General features: G+C 37.4%; 1 protein-coding gene and 1 long non-coding RNA gene across 2 annotated transcripts in view; both read left to right on the top strand.

Moving 5' to 3' along the window:
* The window catches only part of LOC140151984 (uncharacterized), a 57764-nt gene extending 46124 nt beyond the window's left edge, over positions 1-11640 (top strand). Inside the window, exons 2-5 of the mRNA XM_072174285.1 lie at positions 6884-6946; positions 7611-7662; positions 10689-10825; positions 11494-11640. Coding sequence (XP_072030386.1) covers positions 6884-6946; positions 7611-7662; positions 10689-10825; positions 11494-11640 — 399 coding nt within the window. The remainder of the gene's footprint in view (positions 1-6883; positions 6947-7610; positions 7663-10688; positions 10826-11493) is intronic.
* Positions 11641-12190: 550 nt separating this feature from the next.
* Positions 12191-19467, top strand: LOC140151802 (uncharacterized). Its single transcript, XR_011858957.1, has 6 exons — positions 12191-12289; positions 14502-14596; positions 15280-15351; positions 15961-16018; positions 16967-17002; positions 19315-19467. It is a non-coding gene; the product is annotated as an uncharacterized lncRNA (long non-coding RNA).
* Positions 19468-19650: the final 183 nt, after the last annotated feature.

Below are 19650 nucleotides of genomic sequence, written 5' to 3'. Positions count from 1 at the left end.
CCATAACATTTTTTCATAAGTATCCCAACACATTTTGACAATGATTGTAGTTATAAAATGTCAGCAGTCTTTTGATTTGTTCTCTTATTAGGCAGAGTGAATAGAGCAAACCATAATCCAAAAAATATATACTATCATTACATCGAATTTTTTAATCCATGTGTGGCCAAAATAGTTGGTTTGGCTAAATTTCAACCTGTGCTAAACTTGATACATTTACTAACCGGTGTATTTCATGGACTGCTATACATGCACGGAAGCAGTATGTACGTCCATGCCTGGGTCGCAGAGGTCGAAGGTTTTATATGAATAGATCTAGTGTCTTCAAACAAATGTGTATGGTGTGACTAGAGGTCAGCAGCATTGGGTATTTTACAGAAAGCTGTAATAGAATTTTCAATCCCGCACTGCCTTTATATGAGTTTTAGCGGTCTATTTCACCGGAAACTTTCTGGATATGCAATACAAACAGGCTATTTAACAATGCAAACAACATGTCAAGTGATACATGGCAGGCATGTATGTTTTCACCTATTAAATTAATACTAGTATAAGACTATGCACCAACATCAGATGCATCAGAGAGTGAGATGACAGACTTCTATGAGATGGTACAAGGAGTTATGGATAGTATACCTAGAAGAGACTTACTCATCGTACTGGGGGATTGGAATGCTAAGATTGGCAAAATGAAGGAGAAAACTGGGTGTATAGGCCAATATGGACTTGGGATCAGAAATGAGCGTGGAGACAGACTGGAGGAATTTTGTGAAGCTAATAACCTAGTCATTGGGAACACGTTATTTCAGCATCATCCACGGAGACTGTGGACTTGGATGAGCCCAGGAGATAGAACAAGAAACCAGATCGATTACATCATGGTCAGGAAGAGGTGGAGAACATCACTCCAAAATGTCAGGACCACGACCAGGCGCTGACTGTGGTAGTGACCATCAGCTACTTGTAGCCAAAGTAAAACTAAAACTGAGAGCTAAGAGAGACAATGCACCACCTACCAGGTATGATGTTGACAACATTCCCACTCAATATTCAGTAGATGTGAAGAACAGGTTTGATGAGTTACTGAAAGTTAATGAAGAGGAGCAGACCCCAAATGAATTGTGGGAAGACATGAAAGAAGCAGTCAGAGCACAGCAAAGAAGTACATCCCTAGAAAGAAAAAACGGAAACAGCCGTGGATCTCTCAGCAGACCTTAAACCTAGCTGATGACAGGAAGAGAGCAAAGGCAGATGGAGGAAAGGAAGAATGGGCACGCTTAAACAAAGAGGTCTCCAAAAGTGTTAAGGAGGACAAAAGAAACTACATCGAAAGGAAGTGTGTGGAAATGGAAAGATGTAAGGGTGACTCAAAAATAGCTTTTGGTATTGCCAAAGAACTTACCAAGAAGTGGACCCCAGGATGGATGTTATAAATGATGAGAAAGGTAACACTCTTACCGAAAGTGTAGACATCAAAAGGCGATGGGTTCAGTAGAGTTCCCAGCTGTATGAGGCACAAGATGACAAGGTGTATGTACAGTGTGAAGCGAGTGAGGAAGAACCTCCACCATTGAGATCTGAAGTTGAGCTTGCCATGGAACAAATGAAAATGCTAAGTCACCTGGCATTGATAATGTAGCTTCTGAGTTGTGGAAGGCAACTGGGAAAGAAGGATAGACCTAATGTGGCGTCTATGTGGTATCATCTGGAAAAAGAAGAAATGGCCGAGAGACTGGTGCAGGGCAGTATTTATTCCACTGCCAAAGAAGGGAAATTTGAAAGAGTGTGCCAAGCACCGGACCATCAGCCTGATTTGTCATGCAAGTAAAGTGCTTCTGAAGATCATCATCAAGAGAATGAAGAACAAAATGGAGCAGGAAATATCTGATGAGCAGGCAGGATTTCGTGAAGGAAGGGGTACTAGGGACCAAATTGTCAATATCAGGAATGTGATTGAGAAATGCAGAGAGCATAGACTTCCTCTTTACATGTGCTTCATAGATTACAGTAAAGCTTTTGACTGTGTTAGCCACCCTCAGATGTGGGAAACTATGAAAAGATGGGTTTTCCAAGTCATCTTGTGGATCTGATCAGCTGCTTATATGAAGACCAAGAATCGGCAGTCAGAACAAGTAGTGGAGACACAGATTGGTTCAAGATTGGAAGAGGCTTACGACAGGGCTGTGTGCTATCACCAAACCTATTTAACATCTACTCTGAAGACATAATGAGAACAGCTTTGGAGGGGTTTGAAGGTGGAGTGAAGTTTGGCGGTACAAGAATTACTAACCTGAGGGACGCCGATGATACCACTCTTATTTGTAGCAGCAGAGTAGAGCTGATTGATCTTTTGAAGCGCATCAAAGAGGCCAGTGAAGAAAAACACCTTCTCCTGAACACAAAGAAGACAAAAATAATAGTTGTAGACAGAGAGAGAAAAAGTGATGAGTTTGTGATAGATGGACAACAGATTGAGGAGGTGAAGCAATTTGAATATCTGGGTTCAATGATTAACAACAGTGGTGACAGCACAACTGAAATTAAGAGAAGACTGGCTATTGCAAGGACAACTGTGCAGGGCATGTCAAGCATATGGAAAAGCAGAGGCCTATCCATTGACCTCAAGGTACGCCTACTTCGTGCAACTGTGTTTTCCATTGCCACTTATGGATCTGAGTCTTGGGCTATGACCAAGAATGATAGGAAAAGAGTAGATGCTTTTGAGATGTGGTGTTACAGGAGGCTTCTCTGAGTGACATGGAAAGACAGGAGAACAAATTCCTGGATCCTTGACAAGATTGGTACAAGTCTAACCATCAGAAGCGGCATAATGGAGAGAAAGCTGAAGTACTTTGGCCATATTGTCAGGAAACATGGAGGTGTAGAAAAACAGATTTTGCAAGGGGCCATGGAAGGCAAGCGAGGAAGAGGGCGTCCACCAACATCTTGGACTAATGACGTGAAGCTGGTTTCTAACCAGGGAATGCAAGGTGCAACACACTTGGCATCGGATCGAGTGAGATGGCGTACTCTTGTGAAGACCACAGCAGCGCTACACAGCGCCACCTGACACAGAGAGAGAGAGATAAGACTATAATGGATTGAAATTGATGATGTGTATACCTAATATATGTCATGATATCCAGGCAAGTGAGTTGCCTATCAAGCATACAGTAGCAGTACCAGGAATATGTTTAAGGGGGCAAGGGGGAATAATTTTTTTGGGGGATGGAAAAATCCGCAAAAATTACTAAAGTTAGGGGATTATGGCCCAAAATAGTGAATTTTCTGTGATATTTTTGTTCTGACTGAGGGGCAAACTGACATCAATCTGCAGGTTCCTTCAATGGTAAATGTACAGGTAAACTGCAGACACAACAGGCTGGTCAACATGGACATTTTTGTCTGTATATATTCAATTTAACCACAAAATCTTTTTACTATTTAGTATGAGATGTAACAATAGACCATTTCAGTATTTTCTGAAAGCCTTTGTAATACTAACCAGGAATACGTCATCATGCCAATGCAATGCCATTGCATATTCTCTCAACTACGTCACACAACAAGGGTGCAGTGCTAATACGCCTGCTCTTTGAACAATCAATCAATCAAACATTCACCAAACAAATTGTTACAGTTAATACAATAATACATGAATTATAAGCACACAAAAACACAAGCACAAAACAAATTATTACAGGTCTACTCTACAAAAGATTAAACAGTGTAGAAATGTAATAAACAGCATATCATTAACAATCAATGTTAGCACATGATTCAAATGTCGTTTTTACATGCATAACAACTGGAATAATATAGTCATATTCATAGGCACTCACAAGATAGAGTATATCCATATCAGACAAAGTTACAATGTCAAAATTTTCACTCAACACTTTAATTAACTCTTTACAGAGATCATCATAAAAGGAACATTTCACAATAGTGTGAAACTCATTCTCAACTTCACCCATATCGCATAACTGTCAAATCCTATCTGCAGTATTAATACTTTGGTGGTAATACATGTGTCACTTGTATGACCCACCCCATGACCCCCGGGGGTGGTGAGTCACTTTACAAAGGTGAGTCGGATTTAACTATACCATGACCCACATGTGCGTCTAAACAATGACGGACATTTGCCGACAATGACTGAGCCCCTCATCAAAATTGTGACGCACATGTTAAGGATTATGACTGTCCTCATGACGCAAATTTGACTCACCATTTAGGTATTTTGACTGACACTGATGCACCTAACCATTGGCGCACCTAGGTAAAGTGACTGACACTGGCGCACCCCTCGGGGTATGTTGTGGCCTTTTATATTGAGTAAATGACCATACCCTGCGTCACTAATTGGTTGGTAAATGACCCAACCATGACGCACATCCCCCGGGGGTCCTAGGGTGGGTCATACAAGTGACATGTGTATAAATATATGACCCTAATTCTGAGTTTACAAAAAGAAGCTCAAGCGATTTGTCATTAAAGCAGAACTTTTGAGATGGAAACTTCTTGAAAAGATAATAAGATCTTAATTCAGATTGAAAGTTATTCATTTGATCAGCCCAAAGTAGCATTTAAAACAGAAACAATAAGATCTTCATAATTAATTGAAGTAATAATGTTTGGTTTATCCCACATATTGAGTCTGTTAATAAGAGTGAAAATACTTCTTATATCCCGTTGCTGTCTACAGTAGATAGCAATAACACCCTATGTATACACTGGGCAGTCACTATGTCAGAGGTTCTGTTTGTTGGTTTTTTTTTAATTCATTTTTTAGAATTTTAAATTTCAGTGACCATATCTGAGATGTGTATAAAATTGATTAAAATAAGTACAAATATTTGTACAAGAAAACGCTGTCCTTTCTCAGAAGTTAACATCCAGTGACTGTGTGAGCATGTGATATAGAAGGAATCAAGTATACACATAAGGGAGAATGGAAGATCAACACCACAAACATTTATGTGTATTTTGTTTTTGTTTGGTTTTTTTGTTTTGTTTGTTTTTTTGTATTGTTTGTTTTGTTTTGTTTTTTGTATATAGCTTGTGAATGTTTAATGGTTTGGCTTGAAGCAGGTCACACGATATCCCCATCTTAGTAGATAATTCTGAAAAGTCACATTACATACATGCTAATTATGCCACATGTATTGGGGGAAAAGCAAAACATTTGTGACAGCAATTTATAAATAGATATGTGTTTGTTGCTCTGACACATTAATGCAACCAACTAATTCTAGAGTTTATAAAACAAATCATTTAGATCACAATCATACCCTCCAGACATTCCTGAGTTAAGTGCTATGTGACCATGTAATATGACAAGATATCAGGCAGTAATTTGCAGTGAGTATGAGAGGAGGTGTTAGCAAAACAGTGTCATAATTCTTTTGATATATTTCAGTTTCCTGCACTTAAAGTGCTGCTGGCATACTACCTGCATTAGTAATGGCATTTGACACATTTTTGTTCACAATTTGGTATCTTACCTTAAGTAATGATGATGTTTCAGCAATTATTTTTACTCTTGGAAAGCAAACTGAAGTTCCATTATATACACAACTTTATCATAGATGCATATTTGATGGGATGTTTTAGGAGAATGACAGTGAAAATGCAGTGTTGTGTGATGTTTTTGCTAGTGAATGTGTTGACCCAGCAGTTAGTTGCTCTACTACTACGCTCTTGTGGCTTTATTTAATTTTTCACACTACAGGACATGTATCAATGATCTTGTCAAGACTTTTACAGATTATTAGACCTATGCAAAAAGGATTAATGAAGCTTATGTCACATCACAAACTTAACTGAAAAATGTAATGCTGACAATAAGATGGAAAGTTCAATCATCATTTTGCCTCCAAAAATGTCCGAACACAAGCTCTGAAACCGGCACCTCACTTTATTCTTGTGTTGTAAAATGTAATCTGCAGCTCATTATTCATTCATTATACCTGCAATACATTGTATTTGAAATAATCCACATGATCAAGATCACATCTCACTATTTTGTGTTTCTTAGAAAAGTGGGCTGCAACTGAGTCTAATTATAAGACCAATTCAATTATATTGTCAAGAATCAATTTCACTAAGTGACTATAGAAATGATTAGCCTCCGTCCCACGCACTTACTGATTCTATGATTTGTACCGTATGACATTTACACCAGGTGTCGTTTTATGCTACACGCTCAAATTATAGGAACTCCTACTTTTCCTCACTTAATATTGGTTCCAAGATAAAGTAGCACTGAATGTTTTTGGAAGTAGAGTGGTTAGGTAGTAGTATGCAAATACTGCATGGTTATAGAGGGAAAAAAGGCAAACTATTTTCCCTGATAGTTTCCCTATTTCTTTGATATTAACTATGTAGTATTTTGTTTATACTTTGACTATGGGTATGAGATTGTAGGGAAATAGTCCAAACTTGTGCACAGGGGTATAGTCATTTGTGATTGACCAATGAGAAGGCATGATTAACTTATGAATATTTATTATGAAGAGTAATAATACAAAATACTGTTGTTATTATCACCTGATTGTTGAAATAGCTTTATACCAAAATCCATTAGTGGAGTTTAAAGCAATACACAATTGATTGGAATTACAACAAAGACACAATTTCCCTTCAAAACACCAACATTTCCTGGGAAGAAGAATCCCAAATTCCCCACTTTTTTGAGCCGGGTTCAAGGCAAAATGACCCATTTTTTGTTCTTTTCAGCCACTTTTTGACAATTCAGGCTGATTGGCCCCCCACATTTCAAGCCGGATTGGCGCTAATGGCAAACATGATAACTACTTAGAAGAATCACTGTAAATATTCAATTCATTTTGTCTGATTTGTTTTTTGTTTTGTTTTACAGAACTCTACAGACCAGTGTGAGCACTGTGATGTCTATAATGGGGATTGGATGACACACAATTGTGTAAGTGTTCATGATTTCTTCATTCTGTAGTCTGGTTGCCAGCCATATTTACCTTGTTATGGAGTCTTTAAGTTTTGTTTTTGATGGACATTGCTTTTTAAGACCTCCTATTTTAAAGATATGGATGCAGAGTGTCAAAATTCATACAGGGCTCAAAACATTTAACAACCACACTACTAGCTCAGCCATGTGAACCATGCCTACTTACTTGCACAGTTATTTCTGATGACATTTTTGGCATCTGTATCTGCTTATCAAATTCACATTTCTGAATAATTGATTTACTGATTTTGTGGAAAGTGGAACTTTTCATGCTAGATTAATGTTCACACTTTTTGTGCTTTCCTAAGCTTGTGTAAAATTTATAATATGTGAAATATTTATTTAGTGAAGAAGTCTTTAGAAAACTTTAAAATTATAAACACAACATCAAAAGAAAGTGCTCACTTATGTAACCTAACATAGATCTAAACTTGCTCATGTTATGACAATTGGTTTAAACAATCATGTGCAGGTCCTTGTTACCTTCAATTTGATACAACATTTGCTAACAAAGGCTCTACGTAGATTAACAAAGATTGATACAAGTATATGGAATTTGGTGCACTTTCTAAAGTTGCAAATCAAAATGATCATTAACAACGTTTTGTATGTGATTTTACAGAGCAGCTCTGATTGTCAAAATAGTTGCGACAACTTAGTCCAAAATGAGACTGGTAAGTGTAAATCTATTTAGTAACAAATTTCTTAATTTAAGCTTAAAACATTTGGGTCACAAACAAGTATGTTGTCAAACAACCAATTGAAGAGCAATAAAAAAATCATGTGACAATTGCATCATCCATTTGGCTGACATGTGACTGATTACCAGTGATAATAAAAGTTCTTTCGCCCTACCTTAAAGTAGAAATGGATCCTGATTGTCTCACTTAGTGGTGTGTCTTTTTTACATGACATTATAACATCTTAATGGAAATATGCAAGTTTTTCGACAACAATTCAGACTGGGGATTCACAGTCCATATTCTCAAGACTTACAATCAGTTTTATGCTTTTTTTATCATACTAATTATCCCCTATTAAATCAAAATATGTTATTCATTTTGGACCTAAAAAATGATACGAAGCATGTAGTGATGGGTCCAATATCTATTTTTATTTTGAAGGCGGCTGTCAAGAAAATTGAGTATGTGGCTGGTGTCACGCACAACATACACAATTTAGTATGTCATGCGTGAATAATTAAGAAGTTGCGTCACTTTTACTTCATGTACTTCCAAGACTTGACAGCCCCTTTAAATATTCATAGAATGCCTTCAAATGTCCAGAAATGCCTTTCCATCCCCCATATAATCATGATTATTGTGCCAGTAGATTGAATTATTTTATCATTTATGTGGATCTAAAACTGTTGGTGTTTCTTAGAATTGCTGCTTTTTATATTAATACCAATTGACAAGCGCTAGCTGTATTGATGTATCTTGAGGATTAAGGCTCACAAAAGCTTTAGATGGCTATGTCCAGTGGCAGTGCAAACACCTCTAGGTTTGAATCACTTGGCTATGACACTTGATCTGTTTTTCCTCTATCAGATACCTTTGGTTAAAAAGTAGATCATGTTATTATTGCAATTGTCACGTAACCCATGGCCATAGTAGAGCAGGATTTTGATGTATATGGATCTGCAAATCTGTTGAAAAGCCTCCTTTTGTTGAGTATAAATAGTGAAATGTCCCCAAAGGTCAGGATATTGAAGTAAATATCAGGAAAGGACAAGCAAGGTTCAGTCTGTGTGTTTGTTTGTATGCCTTGTCAATCAGGAACACACACACCCCCATACATGAGCAAATTGTGTGTAAATGGTGGCACACAGGGACAGCGGATGTCATATCAAAACGTTTTAGCTGTGATAGACCCTTTACAAACTGCGACTTATTACTTATTTCCAACACTGTTTATAGGGATCACAAGGTCAAACGAGATTTGTGCATATCGTTCTGTGCAGGCTCATGTTACCAGTCTTAACCTTTTTGAAACCTCACTATACCAACCGCCTCACTGCACGTGTTGTATACAGAGTGCGGAAAGACCAATGGTATCTGGTTCACGCAGAGGTGATTTGGGGCTGTTGCTGCAAAAGTTCAATACTAGTTTTTTAGTTTTTCCGCCGTTTGCGAGTGAGATACTTGACAAATCAGATTCTTTCTTATATGATTAGCTTGGAAACATCCCAGGCTCCAATTGGATACCAGGAAGCAGGTATACAAATGGTGTCATGACGTTGAAATGCTTTGAGATAAATGGTCAAATTACGTAGAAAATCAGTGAAAAAGCTGAAAACGTGGATCGCAGGCAGAGAATGAATCAATATTAATGCATAGGTGAAGGTGAATAAAATTATTTGCGAGTGAACAATATCATCTACATTATTTTCGATACGATCATAAATTGCAGGACATTCTCATGTTTGTTTTGGTGTAAAGAAGCATGATATAGGACTAATAATTTCAAAGTTATGATTTTAGTAATACAAATGTTTTGAGAAAATGTCTGATTTTTGTTGATGTCAATGGATGGTTGTAATGGAATAAAATAAGAAAATGATCAATGGCGCTTAGGGTACCGTACGTTTTGATATGCTGTACTTGCTGGATGGTGTTCGATCGCAAATATGATCAAAATATATCATAACAATGTCTACTGTTGGGTGTGTAGGGTCAGTCCACACTGGGTTGATAAAACTCAAAGAATCTGCTGTATCACCAAATGTTGGCACAGTTGAAAGGTACAAAGTGTGGGGGTGTCCAGGTTTGCCACATGTGTGAAGGTATGGAGTGTGGTTTATGTGGGTGTGCACGAATGTGTGTGCATGGGGGGAAATGTGTAATGGGGTTGCAACTTGCAAGACAAGTTACTCTTTCTGATCATCAAATGTCCGTATGAAACCCAACAATTAGACCAACCCTATTGTGACCCCACCTGAAAAGGTGGGCTATGCCACTGACAAACTATGTGCTCATTTACAAATCTTTAGGCAACATGTTTGTTTCATGTAATCGGTGACATTTAAGATAAACACCCACTCTGATCGACCATTATGTCATGAGGCATGTTTAATGACATCTATTTCATTCTATTTAGTCAATAAGCATTATTGATGTGGAGGTACATAAATACGCTTAAGTAGGCCAAAAATAGGATGCATGTAAAAAATACTGAGTTATTTTCATCCTTTAGTCGGCAGTGATAAAAAATATATATCATACAAGAACCCTTAACTTTGTACAAATTGTTCAAATAAACCTAATGATGATGTACATTCCGTATGTAGCAAAGACAGACCTATAGCCAGGAGATCCTAGGAATATGATACACCCCTGCCGAATACTAAAAGGTCCACTTTGGGTGGGGTACAGATACCCAAATGTGTCCCAAAAGGTTCAGACTTACAAGGAAAAATCATGAATGGTCCACTTTTTGAGTAAACAGTTTAAAAAGACATAAAACGTTCACTTTTGAGGATGAAAATCCAATTCAAACATGCAAGACATTAGATAACTAAATAATCCCAGATTGTTTTTCTTGTTCTAGAAAACTGTGGCAAACCGGTATATTTTGTATATTGAATGCCAAGGAGCATTGTATATATAATAGCAAATATAATTGCATAAAGTTTAGCAACTCAATTCTAAAGGTTATAATAGCCTCTAAAATATTAACATATACCTCATGCCCATCACAGGATCATTGCCATCAACTCCTAAACTGGAAATGTCTCAGGGTACAAGAACATTAGTGTTTTCATGGGATACGCAGGAGCCACAGGCAGTCTATGTTCTGCTACAACGCCAATCAGAGTCATGGAGGCTATTACACAAGGTATGTATTTGTTAATTGTTTGTGAAATGTAAAGCAGTTTAAAGATTTATCACAGATCAGAGCAGTGTGGGCAGTGGTTATGGTCTTCAGAGCAATGTGGGCAGTGGTTATGGTCTTTGACTGTGGTGCAAGAGGTTCCAAAATCAGATTCACAGTGTTAAATAAACATTTAATGCCCATTCAGTAATCGTAGCAACAGTGTAAAGAAAAGGTAGAGATATAGAAATTTCATGTAAAATGTCCTATGTAGTCTCTAATACACAGCTTTTGGCTTAAGCACTAGTAGACTATGTTAGCACATCTATGCTCATAATTAACAAATGCATGTGCAAAAAACTGAATTTTTGTTGCTGATGATTTTCTGAATGAGCAAATTGCTGAACAGGCTTTAACAATTATCAATTCTCCTCTCTCCATTTTTTCATTTGAATTGTGGGCCAGATGCAGTAAATGACAAAGATCTCATTGCCAGTTCTGATGCTGATAATGCCTTACCCATAGTATCATGGGCGAACAGTGTCTGTATTCACCCAGGTTAAGTAAGAAGAAGAAAGAAGAGAAAAAATATACACCACTTTCTCTATTTGTTTTTAAAAAATAAATTGATCTAAATCATTATTTTGCATATTTTGTTCACTTATGTATTGTATCTTATACTCCTTCTGCAGACAACAGACAATGCATATGAGTTGAGAGATTTGGCGAGCCCTCCATGTGAAGATGTTGTAACACAGATATGTCTTGTAGCAGTCAACATGTTTGGACAAAGTCCTAGAAGCAATGTCATACTTATAGGCAAGTATCTTTATAGCTAACTCTTTAGGCTAGATTTTGCTAGATTCTTATTCAATATTATTTATTCATACACTCCTATATCAAAGCAGCCAATCAGAAAAGCTGTTAGAAAAGTATGAAACATGCATTGATTGTGTATATTGTGCACTTCGCGTACTACGTGCAGTGTTTTGCGCGCGTTCGCGTCTCGTAGGATTGATTCATTTCTCGGGCGAGTTGGTGCATTTATATTTGGTTCTGTTTTCCAACATTATTTTGTGATAATTTGTTATATTACATGTATAAAAACAGTAAAAATCACATGTTTTTTTCTTCTCGTGTATGTTGATGCATCTAATGCACTCCCCTCTTCGGGGCTCGTGCATTAGACGCATCAACATCAGCACATGCATTATTTTGTCTAATTTCTCTCCCAATAAGTTAACTTATAAATGTATACTAACTTGATTCCTGGCTACTTTAGGTTTACAAATGTTCTCAGTACACATAGCTATGTGTCCACATCAATTTTACTGAATGGTATAAAACTTGATTTAAGAGTTAACAATTTTGTGTTTTTGTCATTAGGTAATATTACAGCAGCAGAGAATTTCACATATGAAAATGGAGGGATAGCCAGGGATAATAACAACAAGGTTAAACTCAAATTCTCATGGCTAAACACTCCAGGTAAGATCTAGCTGCAGTGCTTCATATAACAAATATGTACACGGATTATAATTACATTAGATGTGGGGGGATAAAATCCTAATAAAGTGGTCCACATTGCACATTCATAACCTCATGAATATACACGATGCATGTCATCCAATTATATTTTGTATGTGAAAACATGCAAATGCAGGTGATTAATATTTCACAATTGACCACAAATAGTGTGTTTCTATTGGGGCCATTATCCAAAAAAAAAAAAACGGTTAAGAGATTAATTGTCCCCAATAGAAACTGACCTTCTCCGCTATTCTCCGGATAATAGCGGTGAGAGTTTTCCGGGGAAATTATCCTACTTTTGGTAGGATAATGGCGGAGAAATTATCCGGATAATGCCAATGGAAACTGACATCGTTCCGACAGAGCGCGCATATAGGGGAAAAACATAAATTGACACAGTCAGGTCATTTGTTTGTCATTTTTATCAGCTATGTTTTGAAGTAGGCCTACAGAGTAAAAAAAAAAAAAAAAAAAAATAGGCATAAGATTATTTAATAAATCAGAAATCATGGCTGAAAATCCTACTTTTAATTCGCATGGACAGTGGACAACTGAATGAATAAAAGGGATTGCAGAGTGGTTTTGATTATGTAGGGGGTGGTATACACCGTATTTTGTACATTGTAGTCACAGTCCGACCTGAGCATGAAAATTAAATATATTATATTAAAGTTAAACTTTTCGATCGTAATAGGTCCCGCTAAGGTCAACCCACACTTTTTGCAATGACACTAAATATGACCTTTCACCGGCAAATGTGATGATCGGGCCACAGCGGCTGGTATTTTCCGGATAACATCCCCCAATAGAAATCGACCGTTAGCCGTCATTCTCCACTATTACCCGTGAACAATTTCACTGGAAAAATTCGGATACTTAAGGGCTGGGGTATGAACGTTTGGAGAGTATTTATTGTGGGACATTAGAGCACATCAGACATATCGAATTGCATTCTGAATACGAAGAATGTCATTCTGATATCAAATAATTTTGATTTTTTGAAATTCGCAATTTAATACACATTTTATGGCAAATCATTATAAATTGATATTTAACAGTACTTGAAGTAAACTTTATAAATCTGATGATTTATACTTAAAGTGTATGTAGGTGGGATGAAAAGTTTACGATCAATTGAAAATTTTGACCTTTAGATTGAAGATATGGATTTTTTTCCCAAAACACCAAAAAAAAATTAGGTCTTTTGGGAAAAAATCCATATCTTCAATATGAAAGGTCAACATTTTCAATTGACCGTCGGCTTTTCCTGCCTGCTACATACTAAGTACACTTTAAGAATATGTCATTAGATTTATATAATACAGTTCAAGGACTGTTATATATCAAAAATTTGAAAAATATCAAATTTTTATAATTTGTCATAAAATTTGTATTATATTGTGATTTTCAAAAATTGTTTGATATCAGAAAGACATGCTTCGTATTCAGAATGCAATTCGATAGGTCTGAGGTGCTCTCATGTCCCACAAAAAATACTGTCGAAACGCAATAAACGCTCATTTTAGATCCCTTAATAGAAACACGCTAAAAGTGCGTAATTGTTCCAATTTTGCACATAAATAACCTGTATTTGTGTATCATTTCTTAACGCGCAAGCAAGTGCGCATAATCACGGCGAGTAAGCCCATGTAGCTGTACATGGCATATTAAGTACACATTAAAACAGTGAACGGAAGATACATTTTCAATAGTCTTTTATATTTATGAAGCAAATTTATAAAATGGCAGTAGTGAATCACAATATTAACTTTGCACCATCTGTTTTTCGGTCATTGCATGAAATTGTTGGTTTGTGTTCATGTGTTGTTGTGTTTGTGTTGGGCCTCTGTATTTTTTCCTCGGGAGCTCACGCTTCCTCAGAAAATTGCCTCGCCCAAAACAAACCCTCCGATTTCACACAATGACCTCAAAACAGATTACGCACAGTTATTATTGTCTGAATATAATTTAATATTGTTTGACAAAGAAATCCTCAGAAATGGAGCAGAATACTCCTGAAAACTCAAAATGTGTGTAAACTGCTACATGTATTGAAAGCATATAAAAGTGCCAAGCCAGTTGCCCGGGCCAGTTGCATTCAAGTTGCTGTGAGTTTGGGTCAAAATTCATTTTAATAATTTCTAAAACTTTTCTTTTTCTCTTGGACCAGGTTGGTCTCGTGTTGCAGGCAAGCATTCAGTGTCTGTTGTTGGATATAGTGATTGTGAAACACCTTTTCAAAGGGCAACCAGTACAACTAATTCAGTAAGTTGCTGAATGGGCTATTCCAGTTGAAATATATACACCCTCTATGGAAGACATGACCTTAATCTTTCACACAGGAGGTTGTGGATTTCATTTAAAATTCTCACTCCCTATGTGAGAGATTTTAACCTTAAAAGGTCATGTCTTCCGTAGGGGGTGTATGGATTTCAACTGGAATAGCCCAATTCTCACATCTTATTCTGGGATGGAGGGGGGGTTAAAGAAAATATCAGTAAGGTTCTACGCGGGGGACATGTTACCATTTACACAGATATGCTGTAAAGTGTACCAAGGCTTGTCGATCAACATCTAGGCATTGTGCCTGTGTGTAGCGCACTATAATCACTGCACTTTTTTATGCTGCAAGCAGTAGCAGTGGAATAAAGCTAACCCACATATCAACATTTGTGCCCCCACCCTTCCTATTTTTTTTTTTAATACATGAAAATTAAACTTTGTAAGATTATATAATTTATTTCAGTAACCCATTGTTAACATGATAATTGAGAGTATTTGTAAATTTCATGAAATTATACTTATATATTTTCTAACGCGTTCGGAAATTAAAGGTCAAAAAGGTTGATTTTACATGGTTTTGTTTTTGGGTGTAAACCTGGGGTTTGAAGCTTCCATTGATAACTATTTATCTGATAGTGTTTCATTGTTTGTGTTGATTTTCTTAGGGAGCAGATGATTATATTTACATAGAAATCAGCAAGGACGTTGTGAGCAAAAATTGTCTTGCCACTTTCAAGGTAAGTGCATTGGAGGAAGAAGAACCATGTGGAAGCCAGCTCAAACCACTGAGCTACACTGAGCTACACAGTGTGTGATATGTGGTTGTTCTGTCCCCAATATATTGATATATTTAGAATTGCTATTTAGCATCATTAATTTGATCTCCTGCGCTATAGTTTGATCAGCTCGTAATAGGTGGGAAATAATAGGCTTTTTAGGCCATCATCAGTTGACTTGTCTGGTCTATAATTTATGTGTTTAAGCAGTGATATCCCTGGTTTATGAAAGTAGACAAAGTAGAGGACTTTAATTAATAATTTGTAATGCTTTTGGCGAGATGGCACAAGACAATTCTCAATATAAAATATTTTCATATTTATCCGCGATGTTATTAGGCCCACAGATTACGAGCTGATCAAAGTATAGTTTGTACTGTTTGAGTGTTTCTATGTTCCAGTGTACGATGCATATGCCTCTTCCCTTGTTTTAAAGTGATATTTGTTTTTGTTTTCAAACATAACATTCTAAAGAGGGTAACCAGGGTGGGGTTGGATAACCCAATGTGTTTATTTGTATACATCCTCATATCAGCAATATTATAGTATTTTTTTTCTTTTTCTTTCCAGTTACATAATGAGCATAGTTGCTATTTAATCAAAGAACAGACCATAGATGTGTTATTTGGTAAGACCTAATTTCCTTATGAGTAGTACATTTTGAGACCTACACTAAGACTACAGTCTACATTACGAAATGTAGTTTTGCATTGTAATTTATATGCACTCCAAAAAAATGACATGGCATTTATTTTGTTGTGCATTCAGTATACATCTACATAGGACTGCCATCACACACCAGCTATTCTTTTTTGAATATTGTTCACCTTTCTCCTTTGAACTTTTTATCATGAAAAGCTTTTGGTTTTTATTTAAGGATGTCAAAATAAAAATCTAGTTTGCTGGCAAAATGACTACGGAAGGCTTCTGGAGTCACATAGATTGATATCACAAGATCGATCATGTGACTCCAGTACCGCTAACGTCTACCAGCAGTCACAACAGCTGAAGAAGTGAACTCGGATGAGTCACGAAAATTTCTGAGTGAGTTTTCATTTTGCTTGTGTGAATTAGTTTAAAAGTTTAAAATAATTATGACTGTGTATTCCTTTAAGACTATCACTACATTAACTACAGGTTGTCTCTTAGAGGTTGTTGGTCTAAAATATTAATAAATCAAAGGTTCTCCTCAAAATATGGCAAAAGTCTTCTAAATTATTATAAATTTAAATATGCTTGTGCAAATTCATTAACCAACAAATGGGCAATTCCATTTGCTGTCATGCAGGTAGATGTTATTGCATGGCTTTTTTAAAATCCAGCTGAAACTGCAAAATGTGAATATCTGTTTGGATGTTACATAACTTGATCCCTATTTGGGAAATTTTGTCTGGAAATCCAAAAACTTAATTCATACCTTTTCTAGATTTTGGATGAAAATCTGCAATGGCAAAAAAGTGATGAATTTAATTGGATTTCCAAAAACTTGCTAGATGGGTGCGGTTTCAAATGGAATAGCCCACTTTGCCTAATTAACTACTTCATTTAACGAAGCACTTTGATTAACTTTTAACAGATTGCCGCCACTTGGGTGGGTCAGATGTATGTGATGGTAAGTGCATCAGAATTATTATGTACTTTACTCTTGGTTAGTCAGTGACATCAATGCATTGAGACAGTCGTTTTTGCATAATATAATAATAATAATAATAATAATAAAGGAGGGATTTATAAGCGCCCATTGCAAGCAAGCAAGCCACTGAGCGCTGTACAGGCAAAATGATAAAAAGCGAATTTAAACAATAAAATATATTACAGATATCACATGAATTCAGTAATTTCAAAAGAGCATAGCATATATCATATACATACAAAACAACAAAAGCAATATCATAATCAACACAAATATGGTAAAAATATAGCACAATGTCAAAACAATGCACCAATATGGTGGAATCAACCATAGTAATCCTTGAAAAGGAATGTTTTCAGACGGCATTTAAACTGGTCAGTCGTAGCAGCATTTCTGATCTCTAATGGCAGAGCGTTCCAGAGTGCTGGCCCACAAACAGCGAATGCCCTATGGCCATAATATTGTGTCCGTGGACGCTGCGATGGGAACCTGAGAGAGTTATGTGAGGAAGACCAGAGGGTGCGGATGGGCATATAGCGGCATACCAGCTCATCTAGATAGACAGGAGCATGGTCATTGAGAGTTTTGAATACAAGAAGAAGAACCTTGTATTTGATTCGGTGAGACACTGGTAGCCAATGGAGGCGCTCAAGGATGGGAGTGATGTGTTCTCTGCGTTTAGTGCTTGTGACGAGACGGGCCGAGGCATTTTGGAGTTTCTGGACTTTCTGCAGATCAATGTCGGGCAGGCCTGTAAGGAGCGAATTACAGGAGTCCAAACGGGAGGTGATGAAAGCGTGGACTAAACGCTCAGTGGAATTGTTATCGAGGTATTTCCTGATTTTTCCAAGCTTATGAATAAATGCCCAGCCACTGCGACAAATGTTGCTTACATGAGTCTTAAGTCTGAGATGGCTATCAAGGTGACTCCTAGATTGCGAGCCTCCGGCTTGAACTGATGTACGCATCACCAATCTTAACCGGTGGAAGTGGTTCGAGTCAATAAAACGCGAACTAAAATGCAATATCTCCGTCTTGTCGCTCATTAAGCTGGAGTCTGTTTTCACTGCCCATGCTTTGATGTCACTAATACATGCTTCCAGACGATGGATAACAGAGTCTCTCTCATGCCGCTCAAAACATGCATAAACTTGAGTGTCGTCCGGTACTCGGATGTGCTGCAACTTGTGGCGAGAGATGATATCACTGATTGGTGCAGTATAGAGAGTAAATAGCGGAGCACCACACAGTGCACACCGATCCCTGAGGCACACCGCAGATAATCTTATGGTGCTTGGATTCGCAGTTGTCAATGTTAACAGTTTGTGAGCGATCCTTGAGGTAAGAGGAGAACCACTTAACAGCAGTGCCAGATATGCCATAGCGAAGTTGTAGTCTCTTTAGGAGGACTTGGTGGTCGATAGTATCGAAGGCGGCGCGCAAGGCCACAAGGAAGAGCACTGCCCCGATGGCCGTCAACTGACTGAAGCACATCATTCTGAACCTTCAAAAGCGCAGTCTCGGTGGAATGGCTGGGACGATATGCCGATTGTGTGCATGTGTACAGTTTGTGGGTGGTCAAATAATCCTGTAACTGAGCCATGACACATCTTTCCAAAAGTTTGGAAAGAAAGCAGAGTAGCGAGACCGACCTGTAGTTCTTGTAAATATCTTTATCCAGCGACTTTTTCTTGATTAGAGGTGTCACTTTAGCAACTTTGAAACACTGTGGTAAGTCTCCAGAGGTGAGGGACAGATTTATAATCCTCGTAATGACAGGGACAAGAGAGTCCACACATTTCTTCAGGAGGGGAGTAGGTATAGGGTCAGAAGAACAACTTTTCACTGGAGATTGCATGATCAGCTCACGAACTTTAACAGATTATACATCAATACAGTGTAATCATATGCATATGTATCAGTCAGGGCTTTGAGCGAATGTGTGTGACTTGAAGCTGCACTCAATGATATGCGCACTGATGTTACTGGCTTGCCAAGAGTGAAATACTATACTATATTATAATCATCATTATTATCAGGATGGCAAGAAGATTTGGGAAAAGCCCATTTGTCAGAAGGGTCGTTTGTCCAAAAAGGGTTAAAGTTAGGATTTAGGGCATGTTAGGTTAGGGTTAAGGTTAGGGTTAGGATTAATATTAGAGTTAGTGTTAGGGATAGGTTTAGGTTAGCATTAGGGTCAGTGTTAGAATTAGTTTATAAAAGTGGAGCTATTGCAGATGGCTCTTTCGTCCCCAGTCCTCAAAAGCGTTGCTTTCTTTTCGCTTACATAGGTGCACCCAGACACTGTGAGGAACCAAAGAAGATCCCAAAAGCCAAGCCTATAACAAAGACAACCTATCATAATCAAAGTGTGCTTGTATCATGGAAGACTGTACCTGATTGTATCCCGGATACTTATCACACCATAGTGAGGTGGGGAGTAATTGGTGCAAACTCACGCACGCTGCTGACAAAGCCAACGATACTAAAATTCCTGTTGTAAGTACAAACATCTCCTTTGATATGGATCATGATGAAACATGCTGCAAAAACCAGAGATGGATTTAGACAAGTTTCTGTGTTCTGTGTCATATACTGATCAAACAAATGCAGTCATTGCATTGCAG

This window comes from Amphiura filiformis, chromosome 5 (assembly GCF_039555335.1).
Source record: "Amphiura filiformis chromosome 5, Afil_fr2py, whole genome shotgun sequence".
Lineage (NCBI taxonomy): Eukaryota > Metazoa > Echinodermata > Ophiuroidea > Amphilepidida > Amphiuridae > Amphiura > Amphiura filiformis.
The sequence above is the reverse complement of the archived record's forward strand: the minus strand, read 5'-3'. Positions and strand labels throughout refer to the sequence as shown.